Below are 12,519 nucleotides of genomic sequence, written 5' to 3' on the forward strand. Positions count from 1 at the left end.
TCACCACAAAGAGTGATGAGTTTAGTTAGAGAAATAACTACATTTTGAACTGTCCTAATAATGAGAATGTATGAGGGAAATGGAGAGCCTGTTTAGAGTACAGGTGGGGGTCGGGTGGGGAGGAGGGAGACTTGGGGCATTGGTGATGGGAATGTTGCACTGGTGATGGGTGGTGTTCTTTACATGACTGAAACCCAAACACAATCATGTATGTAATCAAGGTGTTTAAATTAAAAAAAAAAGCACCCAAGAGAAGGGAATTCTCTTTATTTTTCTTCCTGAAAGCTTTCATTAGAATTCCATATGTAAAAAAAAAAAAAAAAAAAAAAAGAATTCCATATGTAGGAAGTTCTTCCTGTACTAGGAGCAAATAAATATTAATTGATTTATAGATGTATATAAATATATATGTTTTGGGACCACAGAGAGAAGTGTTCAGGGACTATTCCTGGCATAGTCTTTGGGGGACCATTTTGGGATCAAACCCAAGGGACTCAAACGCAAAGCACACACCCCAACTCTTTGAACCACCTTTTTTTTTTTTTTTTTGAGGGGACCACACTCGGAAGCACCCAGGGCTAACTCCTGGCTCTGCACTTAGGAATCATTCCTGGTGGGACTTTAGGCACTATATGGGATGCCATGGATTAAACTTGGGTTGACAGCATGTGAGGCATGTGCCCTACACTGTACTATCACTTCATCCCCAAGAGGTTTGAGTTTTGTTTTTTTTTTTGCCTTTACTATGGTGTTATGATTCTTTTTAAGCTGACAGACCTAGTATATATTAAATTAAAAGGGCTGGAATGGGGCCGGAGAAATAGCATGGAGGTAAGGTCGGTGATTCAAATCCTGGCATCTCATATGGTCCCCTGAGTCTGCCAGGATCAATTTCTGGGCATAAAGCCAGGAGTAACCCCTGAGCACTGTCAGGTGTGACCCAAAAACCAAAAAAACAAACAAAAAAAATAGGGCTGGAATGGGAAGCAGAGCATCGGGCAAGTGAAGAGAGGAACCCTCCCTGGGGCCTATGGTCAGGAGCCAAGGCTGGAATCTGGTCTAAGGCCTTGGTGGCAAAGGGTGGTGGTGATGACAGAAAACCATGATCAGTGAGGTTAGATCAGACCTCATCCTCATCTGCCTTCCTTTTCCTCCTCAGTACTGGATGCTGCAGCTTTGCCTGGGCTTTATTTCCCACCAGGAATCTCCTGATAAATCTAGGGTGTGACTCCTCATCAATGGGCCTACACAAGTTTCTACTCCTGTGACAAAACAGCAAACCCAGGTCTCTAGCCTTGGCCCTCAAGTACTCTGTGTCTCTGGCATTGTTATTCAAAAGCCTGCACACATCTCACTGGCAGCATTACTGGTGGCCAGGAGGAGGAGACCATAGAAACTCTTGTTTGAGCTTTGCCTGCTGGACTAGTATGGATGTGATTAGGGAGTCATCTCAGGATGGACTCCAGGATCTATGTGGTTTGGAATTGCATCTTTCCTGTTGGGGCCTTCCAGAGATGACCTGAAAATGCCAGCTGGATGGGAGGATCTGCTGAGACTCAACTTCATAGAAAAAACTTCCTGGGGTTGGAGCTGGAGAGATAGCATGGAGGTAAGGCATTTGCCTTGCATGCAGAAGGTCAGTGGTTCGAATCCTGACCATATGGTCCCCCGAGCAAGCCTGCCAGGAGCGATTTCTGTGCATAGAGCCAGGAGTAACCCCTGAGTGCTGCCAGATATGACCCAAAAAACCAATAAATAAATAACATTTGCCTTGCATGCAGAAGGTAGGTGGTTCGAATCCTGACATCCCATATGGTTCCCCCGAGCGAGCCTGCCAGGAGCAATTTCTGAGCATAGAGCCAGGAGTAACCCCTGAGTGCTGCCAGATATGACCCAAAAACAAACAAACAAACAAACAAACAAACAAACAAACAAATAAATAAAAGAAAGAGAGAGAAAGAGAGAAAGAAAAAGAAAGAAAGAAAGAAAGAAAGAAAGAAAGAAAGAAAGAAAGAAAGAAAGAAAGAAAGAAAGAAAGAAAGAAAGAAAGAAAGAAAGAAAGAAAGAGAAGGAAGAAAGAAAGAAAATGAAGAAAGAAAGAAAAGGATGAAAGAAAGACAGAAAGAAAGAAAGAAAGAAAGAAAGAAAGAAAGAAAGAAAGAAAGAAAGAAAGAAAGAAAGAAAGAAAGAAAGAAAGAAAGAAAGAAAGAAAGAAAGAAAGAAAGAAAGAAAGAAAGAAAGAAAGAAAGAAAGAAAGAAAGAAAGAAAGAAAGAAAGAAAGAAAGAAAGAAAGAAAGAAAGAAAGAAAGAGACAAAAATAAATGTGTTCTTACAGATTTGTAAAGCTCAGGTTCTGAGACTTGAGCCCTGAGCAGCCAGAATGAGCTGGGTATATCTCTAGCTGTTCACATAGACACCCCCATGCACAACCATCCTCAGACACACAGAACAAAGCCGCACTGACTGTCAGGTAAACCTGCTTTCACTGCCACCCATGCCGGTCTCAATAAGATCTTCCCCATTTTTCAGGGGCCAGCTGCTGTGGTGGTTTCCTGGCGACATACCAGGAATAGAGATGGAGTAGAAAATGCACCATTCCCCTGGGACATGTCAGTGTAGAGTGGAGTGCAGCTGGGCCACAGATGGTGTCAGCTCCTAAGAGGAACCAGGATTCCTGGGTCTCTAACCATGGGTCCTCAAGGGCTCTTTGGTTTCCTGATGATAATATGCAAAATCTATTTTTAAAAAAGTGGCAGTATCACAAAGAGTAAATTATTCATTTTTTTCTCTAGTTCTGGGGACACAAAAGAGAGATCTGGGATTGTCCACTAAGACCCAGGGAGTGCCTCTGCCTTCCCCACATGAGAGCATCCCCATAAGGTACCCACCTGAGTGGGAACCACTGCACCCCAGTCCCAGTCCAGCTGGACTCCCCTTAACTCCCTGCTGACTCCTGCCGGGAATTTCACACTTTCAGAAATAGCTTATGATCAAGAGGAGCTCTGGTTATGCCGGGCTGTCTGCTCAGAGTGCAAGTCTTTCTGATTGCCTATGAGCTGCCCTGTGCAAGTGTAATTTTAGCCCCTGACATGCTTTTCATGCAACCTGGGAACAGCGGACCCACCGAAGCAGCCCCAGATGGTGTAAATCTTCACAGCAATGTGGACCCTCTCACTAGCCCCCGCCATGCTTTGTCTCCTACATAATTCATGTGCTGAATTATCTTCAGAAGCCAATGGCATGGCTTTCACGTGCTTGTAAAACTCCCCAGACCTTTCCCCGAGGATGCCTGGATGTCTCCTGTTAAAGGGAAAGCTTGCCCTGAAACCCAGAGAAAGGGGTACATCTGGGATGAGTGTCCAGGCCTCTGAAGACTGTGCTGGTCAGGAAGCTGGGGTGTTTGACCTAGAAAATCTGCAAAGGTATGAAGAAGATGGCAGATTGGACAGTGAGTTGGAGAATTCACAGGACCTGGAAACTCCTGGAATCCCATCTCTACATGCCAAGGCCCCTTGGGGCCCTCAGGTATGTCTGCATCTGTGGGGAGAGGGGGTGCTCCTGGCTTCTACATGGTCTACAGTCTCAGCTGCTGCAGTGAAGAGGTTGCATTTGTGTTTATTCCTCTCTTGCCAGGAGAAATTGGCTCTCCCCAAACCCACCTGCACATTAAGTAAAATACTATAAGACTCTCTAGGGCAGTGTTTTTCAACCTTTTTTTGTGCAACAGCACACTTTTTTCATAAAAAAAAAAAAATCACGAGGCACACCACCATTAGAAAATGTTAAAAAAATTTAACTCTGTGCCTATATTAACTATATATAAAATAATTCTCTTGAATAGGAATCAAATAAACACAAAGGAATTGTTTTATAATGACTTTATTATGAAATAATAAAATATTTTATAATTGTTTATATTTCTGTTCACTTAGTGTGAAACCTGGGCTTGCTTGGCTGAACACAAAGCTGATATTCTGGCAAGAATCGAAGAAAGACACGCACTGTTCGTCAACAGCTCTCAGTCTCTGTCTTTAGTTTTTATAGCAATCAGGCTTGAAAAGCTCATCTCACACAGATATGTAGTGGAAAATGGGAGCAATGTCAAAATAGCTTTGTTTGCCAGAACGAGGAACTCCTTGGCAGTATCCAACCAAAAACTAGCCAAAGGTAGATCAGCAAATCTTAGCTTGAAGCCATGATTTTGTCTCAGTTCAGTTAGTTCCTCCTGCTCCTGTAAAGTCATGTCCTTTCCACCAACTGATGCTGAGCTATCAGGGTCCCTAACCCAGCCAAGCATTCAGTGGAGACTGAAGAGAAATAAAATGGCAAGTTCTCCTCGAGAGCTTTTAAATGTTTCACTATTATCTCACAGTGCAGCAGTGTGCACACCTTGCCATTGCTTGGTGAGTGTGAACATTTCAAGATTGCCACTTCCCATGTGTTGATGCTAGAGTTGCACCAGTGAACGGAATCCATGTATTTTATCTGTACTTGTAAGCAGGTTTTTATGGTCTATTTGTGAGCCGAAGCCACATGTTTCAGATGAAATTGGAATTTTCCCCATGGCACCCCAGACAATATCTCACAGCACACTAGTGTGCCATGGCACAGGGGTTGAAAAACGCTGCTCTAGGGACTTTTCATTTAGTGCCTTCTGACACAGCAAGGGAAGAAGCAAGTCTCCAGTTGAGGAAGACCCTGAGATGAAGTAGATGAAATATCTGAGCTGATGGGGCCTTCAGGGATTAGAGACAGACCAGAGTGGCCAGCGGGGACATAGATGACATGGCACAAAAGTGGGGTTCAGACTGATCAGGGAAGCAGAGAGACAGCAAGAGAAGGCTGGGGCATGGTGGCGGCGGTCGGGATCATCTTCTGTAGCATCCCACCTGCTGGCCTGTGGAGATAAAATGAGGCCTTCAGCTCCCTTACTGAGCGACAGAACTTGCACCCATCTTGAGACAATTATCCATGGATTCAGGCCTACCTCCTCTCCCAATGGGCACAAGGTGGTGGTGGTAGTGTTATTCTTGCATGATGATCTCAGCAGTATTGCCAGGCAAAGTTCTTTGATTACTTTCTTCTGGGGCATGCATGCCCTCACAGCTTTGGCTCTGTTGGAGCCTCATTGGTCTCTGCCTCACCTTTGTTTAGCCCCTGACTTGGTGGAGATATCCTGTACCTTCTTTTATGGCCTCACTAGGTTCCACAGTATAGCTGTAGCTGTCAACCCAGGGTGTCTCATAGTTTTAAGGCGATAGGGATAACAGGGTACCATGGCTCCTAGCCAAGTTTACTGCTTCATGGGGGCATGATGGCTACAACCATCATGGTTAGGTTTCCAACCCAGTGCACTCCTGAACTTCTCACCCTTCCTCCCAACTACCACCCCCTCAACCTAATAGGTATCCCAGCCCCTTCCAAAGTCTCCACCACCCAGTAGTTTAGACCAGTTTCTGCTCCTTCACTTCAGAGGCTCATCTGTTAGAGGTGGCAGTTAGAGGTTTTAAGAGTTATTAAAGACATTGGTTTAGGGTCCAGAGCAAATGTACAGCAGGTAGGATGCTTGCCTTGCACATGGCCAACACAGGTTCAATCCCCCAAGCCGTCAAGAGTAATCTCTGAATGCAGAGCCAGGACTAATCCCTGAGCACCACCAAGTGTGGCCGCTACACTAAACACAATAAGATGGTGGTTCAATATTGTATTATCCTCATCAGAGTAGTTGAAAGCTGGTTTGAGGGAACTGATCAAGATGTGACTCTGGTAGAACTGCTGCACATGTGTGAGGCTCAGGGCTCCATCCCTGGTACCAAAAGAGCAACAAAAATAACAAGCCTGTGGGGCCTGAGAGATAGCACAGCAGTAGGGCATTTGCCTGGCATGCAGAAGGATGGTGGTTTGAATCCCGGCATCCCATATGGACCCCCGTGCCTGCCAGGAGTGATTTCTGAGCACAAAGCCAGGAGTAACTCCTGAGCACCATCAGGTGTGGTCCAAAAAACCAACCAAGCAAACGAACAAACAAGCCTGAGTGGTGGAATCAGAAAGGGAGCAGTGCCTTTCTCTGATGATGGCTAGCCCAGTGACCTCTGAGCAGATTCTGTGTGGAAACTGACACATAAATGCCTTGGTTAGCAGAGTACCCACAGCATTTATGTTCTGAACAATGTCACCTCTATTGTGATTTTGTGACTTTATGATTATTTCTTCCCTCTTGCCCAGGGCTCAGCCACAAGATTCCTGTCTGGTTCCAATTATTTGAGGGAAAAGTAGAAAGGCCATAGGGCCAGGACCTAGACAGTCACAGTATACATTTCACTGGAATATTTGCTTTCTGTTTATTGGTTTTGTTTTGAGGCCACACTTGGATATGCCATGGGGTTACTCCTGGTTCTGAACTCAGGAGTCACTCGGGGGATCATATGGGATACCTAGGATCATACTCAGGTCAGCCAAAGCAAAGCAGTACCTTTTACCACTGTGTTGTTTCTCTGGTCCCGGGAATATTTCCATTTTTAAGTAGTGGTCACTCAGTGTTCAAAGTTCAGTCCAGTGTTACTTGGGGAACTTCTAGGGTTTTACTGTGAGGGAGCATGTAGTGCCAGAGATCAAAGCCTTGTTCACATAAGGCATGTATTCCAGCCCTTTGAGCTATCTCCACAGTCCCAGTAGTTCTATTTGTATATATATATATATATATATATATATATATTATATATATAATTATATATATAATTTTTTTTGTTTTTTGAGTCACACCCAGCAGCACTCTGGGGCTACTCCTGGCTCTACGCTCAGAAATCGCCCCGGCAGGCTTGGGGGACCATATGGCATGCTGGGATTCGAACCACCATCCTTCTGCATGCAAGGCAAACGCCTTACCTCCAGGCTATCTCTCCGGCCCCATATGTATAATTTTTTAAAAACAAAGAAAAATTCTACCATAATCCCATTGACTTAGCACTACAATTATTTTGGTCCAGTCTCTTTTCTTCTTAGATAATGTTTCTTCTTAAATATGCTTATATTATTATTTTTTTGTTTTTTTGGGGAGCCACACCCGGTGACGCTCCTGGCTATGTGCTCAGAAATCGCCCCTGGCTTGGGGGACCATATGGGATGCTGGGGGATCGAGCCATGGTCTGTCCTAAGTTAGCGCATGCAAGGCAAACGCCTAACCACTTGCGCCACCATTCTGGCTCCATGCTTAAAGTATTTATAACATATCTATGCCCAGTTTTTACTTAATCTATAATTATAGTCATGAATGTTTTCCAAGTTGTTATGTTAATTTCATAATTGTTACTTTGATTTACAAATAATATTTCACTATGGGGTTATAGAGATAGTATCTTGGGTAGGGAGCCTTCCTGGAATATGGCCATCTTCAGTTTGAACCCTGACACTATCTATGTGCCCCTCAAGAAGAGATCCCTGAACACACAGCCAGGAGTGAATACTAAAGTTTTCTGGGTGTGCCTTAACAAACAAATTTTATTAAATTATGTGTCCATATTATCATTATTTAAGGTGTTTGGTGAAATGTAAAAGTTTTTATAGTTGCTTTAATTTCTATAGACTTTCCCAGAAGCTGTTTAATTGGTCATTTACCAAAGCTTTTATGAAAGACTTAATACAGTCAGAAACAGGATGTATTGTTTAAAGATGTATATATGCTTTGGATGCAAGTGGCATTATGATCATGGAGGATGGGAAAACATTTAGGGCTTACAGGGTAGATTTCAAATCTGCCAACCTTCTTTTATATATATATATACATATATATATTCTTTATTTTAATATATTTTATTTAAGTAACATGATCATATTTGTGTTACAGTCATAACCAGAATACCCCCCTTCACCAGTGTAACATTACCCCCTCCCCCCTTCCCATCCCCTGCCTGTATTCGAGACAGGCATTCTACTACAGTTATTTGTTTTTAAGTTCAGTAAGTTGCATTTTATTTTCCTTAAAGGATAAGAGTAAAAAAATATAGTAAAGGTGTGATAGTGGCAATCGCTGTTGTTTGCATAAGTCCAGAAAAATGGGAAAATGGAGAAAAACTCCTTGATCTGATTACAAAAAGGCCTCACCCTAGAAGTTTATTGGCATAAGACAGCCTCTGGGTTCCAGGCATACCAGTCTGTCCAACTTCAGTCATTCTCAAGGTCCCGGTGAAACTTTTCACACTTTAGCTATTGTTGGTATCAGATTCTTATATTTAAAGACTCTGGATTCTGTCGGATCTGCCAACCTTCTAAAAGCTCTTCATCTTCTCTGCTTTTCTGAAGTGTTTCCTTCTAGAACCACCTCTAGCTTTTACTTTTGTCTTCCCAGGCCTCCCTAGAGCTTCACATGAATGAGTTGACTGAGTAGCATATTACCATCTAATGATGTATCAACAAAAGGCAGTTTATCAGATTAGCCATAAATCACATATAATCTGAATATGACTTAGTATTTCCTGCTCTGTATTCTTAGATAACCCTTCCTGGGGCTTGTCATAGATCTTCTGTGTCAAGAAGATTAGGAAGCTTCTGAAGAGTTTAATAATTCATTGAACAAATATTTGTTGAGATTCCAGTGTACATCTAGTATTGTTCTAGGAGTGGGAAATAGAGTTGTAAGCAAGCCTAACAAGCTCCAAATCTCTTGAAATATTCTAATGGAAGTGAAAGACAATAAATAAATATTATTTCTATACCAAAGGCAATTTGAATTGTGCGTGCATGTGTGTGTATGAGAGAGAGAGAGAAAGAGAGAGAGAGTGGCATCCAAGTGATATTTAAGTAGAACTCAACATTAAAACCAAGATATGAGCCACAAAAAGATTGTTGGGAAATTATCCCAGGAAATTCTAAGAGCAAAAACCCTGAGATGGACATATGGTTGATCTGTCTTCAAAGCAGCAGGTGAGGAGAGAGCAGAGAAGTCAGTGGTAAAAGAGCTGAGAGCCAGATATTGTAGCAAGCAGTGAGCAGTACAAGATAGTTCTAATTCGAGGCTCAACTTTATCTGACTATTTTTCACACAATCACTTTGATGGATCTCTGGAAAACAGATTCATCTCCAGAAAACTGTATACACATTCTTCTCCAATATACATGGGTCATTCTCCAAGATAGACCACGTGGTGGGTCATAAAACATACCTCCATAAAATAAAGAGGATACAAATTATATCAAATACCTCTTCAGATCACCATGCACTGAAATTAGAGGTGAATCACAAACAAACACAGATAAAAAAAAAAACTTTAACAACTGGAAATTAAACAACTTACTACTGAACAACCTAGTGGGTCAGAGACAAAATCAAAAAGGAAATCAAAAAGTTTCTTGAAAACAAAAACAAAAAGTTCCTAGAAACAAACAAGAATGAAGGCATGAATTATCAGAATTTGAGGGACAAAGCAACAGTGGTATTAAGAGTTATTAATTAAAAGGTATTAATTAGGTATTAAGAGGTAAGTTTTATTAGTTTTATAAGCATTCATCAGAAAGGAAGAAGGGGCCTGCAGAAATGACTTAATGGCACAGTTTAAAAATTTGGGAAAAAAAACAACAACAAATTGAACCAAAAATAGGCAGAGTAAATAATAGAGCTTAGAGCAGAAATTAATGAACTGGAAATACAAAAAACAGTATGAAAGATCTATGAAAACAAGAATTGATTCTTTGAAAAAATAAATAAGATCAAATAACCATTAGCCAAACCCACAAAGAAAGGAAGAGAGAGAAACTTAATAAACTGAATTAGAAATGAAAAGGGGGCAATTACTACAGACACTTTAGAAAGTCAAAGAGTAATCAGAGATTACTTTGAGAAACAAGAGACCCTGGAAGAAATGGATAAATTATTGGATTCCAGAAACACTCCCAAATAGTTTCTATAAAGTTAACATCACCCTGATACCAAAACCAGACAGAGAAGCTACAAAAAAGAGAACTACCGACCAATATCCTTGATGAACACAGATGCAAATCCTCAACAAAATCCTAGCAAACAGGATCCAATTTCTTATCAAGAAGGTCATACACCATGACCAAGTAGGATTTATCCCAGAAATGCAAGGATGGTTTAACATATGCAAGTTAATCAATGTAATACACCATATCAACAAAAGGAATGAAACATATGATCAGATCAATATATGCAGAGGAAGCATTTGATTAGGTCCAACGCCCATTCATGATAAAAACTCTCAATGAGGTGGGAACAGAAGGAACTTTTCTCAGTGTAGTCAAGACCATTTATCCCAAGCCCATGGCAAATATACTCAATGTGGAAAAACTGAAAACCTTTCCTCTAAAATCTGGCACAAGACAAAGATGCCCTTTGCCACTCCTATCCAACATAGTACTGGAAGTACTTGCCATAGTAATTAGGCAAGAAAAAGATATCAAGAGCATCCAGTTAGGAAAGGAAAAAGTCAAGTTCTTCCTGTTTGCAGATGACATGATACTATATTTAGACAACTCTAAAGACTCTACAAAACTGCTTCTAGAAACAATAGATATGTATAGCAAAGTGGCAGGCTATAAAATTAACACACAAAAATAAATGGCCTTTTTAAAAAAATAAATGGCCTTCTTATACACAAATAATGATAGAGAAGAAATGAACATTTAAAAATAAATTTTATTCATAATAGTACCACAAAAATTAAAAAAAAAGAAAGAAAAAAAATCCAAATACCTTGATGACAACTTAGCTAATGAGGTGAAGGACCTATACAAAGAAAATTCAAAAAATAAAAGTGGACACAAGTAAATGGAGTCATATACCCTGTTCATGGATTGAGAGGATCAGCATTATTAAAATGGTAATAATCCCCTAAAACATTGTACAGGTTTAATGCAATTCCTCTAAGGATACTCATAACATTCTTCAAAGAAGCGGAACAAACATTCCTGAAATTCATTTGGAAAAACAAATGCCCATGGATAGCTAAGGCAACCCTTAGGGAAAAAAAAGATGGGAGGCATTAATTTCCCCAATTTTAAATTGTATTACAAAGCAATAGTCATTAAAACATTATATTGGAATAAAGGCAGACGCTCAGATCAGTGGAACAGACTTGGGTATTCAGAGAACATTCCCCAGACATACAATCAATTAATCTTTGATAAAGAGGCAAAAAACACAAAATAGAGTAAGGAAAGCCTCTTCAACAAGTGGTATTGGGAAAACTGGCCAACCACATGTAAAAAAAGTGAACCCAGCCCTCTGTATAACACCATGCACAAAGGTCAAATCAAAATGGATTAAAGACCTTGATATCAAACCTGAAATTATAAAGTATATAGAAGTAAACGTAGGCAAAACACTCCATGACATTAAGACTAAAGGCATCTTCAAGGAGGAAACACCACGGGCCAAACAAGTGAAATAAATGGGATTACAATAAAGTGAGAATTTTCTGCACCTCAAAGGAAACATATTTTTAGTCTGAAGCTCTAAAATACATTTTCCACTGCTGGTTTTGGCCCAGCCCCTCTCCATACGATAATTACAATGTCTCCACATTGCTTCTCAGTAGTCAATCATTCAGTTGCTTGAAATAAAATAACAGGGAGGGAGAAAACTCAATGTGCTGGGTGCATGCTTGCATGCAGGAGGCTCAAGTTCAAATACCACAGAGCACTCCACTCCCCAAGAATCAAGCTGTGAATAACCCCTAGCTTTGCCATGAGTGGCCCCTAAATAAGCAAATAAACTATAAATTAAAGCCAAGTTTTTACTGAAGACTTTCTAGGACTCGAGGAATCCAGACAATGAGAGCTTGCTTCTCATGTTCATTCACACATGTTTATTTAGTCCTGACATGTACCAGCCTCTACTCCTCCCTGTGCCTGGTATGTGCTCAGCACAAAGACTGGAAACACATTCCTTGCCTGGCACTAAGTCTGACCCTCCTTTAGAGAACTCTCAAGAGCTGCTTCCTCCTAGAAAGCCTTGTTAACTCTCCCCCTCATCAAAACTAGGGAGCTTCTGCTGGTGTCCTTCATAAGCATTTTGTTTTCCTTGATATGACTATGTTAATCTCTATACTATCTCACCAGCTTTTTGGGGGGGAAATCCCCCAAATAAATAATAAAATAATAATAATAAAAAGCAGCCATAGCTATGATTTCCTGAGGTTTATTACTCGTCAGATTCTGTGCCTGAGTCCCTGTATATATAATTTCTAATCTTTACAATGATCTAGAGAAATAGATACTATTAACCCAATTTTATAGATTAGGCAAATGAGTTTCAGGGAGAAAAAACAATTACTTAATGCCACACAGCTCATGAGGGCGACAGCCTAGTCAACTTATTCAGGTCTCTCTTTCCAAAGAACTTTCACTTTGATTGGCCTGATCTGTGTGGTTGTGGGACTGAAAATTGTTGTTAGCACTCTCTTGGGTTCAGAAAATGGTAATCCTCCACTCTACTCGGAAGCTCTCCCTTAACCCTGTTTTCCTGCTCTTATAAGGGGATGCAATAAATTAGATGAGACTCAACAG

At 40.9% G+C, this 12,519-nt stretch overlaps 1 protein-coding gene across 1 annotated transcript in view; it reads left to right on the forward strand.

The window, feature by feature from the left end:
• The first annotated feature begins 3,351 nt into the window (after window positions 1-3,351).
• PLA2G4E (phospholipase A2 group IVE) overlaps window positions 3,352-12,519 on the forward strand; it is a 70,555-nt gene continuing 61,387 nt past the window's right edge. Inside the window, exon 1 of the mRNA XM_049781684.1 lies at window positions 3,352-3,525. Coding sequence (XP_049637641.1) covers window positions 3,352-3,525 — 174 coding nt within the window. The remainder of the gene's footprint in view (window positions 3,526-12,519) is intronic.

Source organism: Suncus etruscus, chromosome 10 (genome assembly GCF_024139225.1).
Source record: "Suncus etruscus isolate mSunEtr1 chromosome 10, mSunEtr1.pri.cur, whole genome shotgun sequence".
In the NCBI taxonomy this organism is placed as follows: domain Eukaryota; kingdom Metazoa; phylum Chordata; class Mammalia; order Eulipotyphla; family Soricidae; genus Suncus; species Suncus etruscus.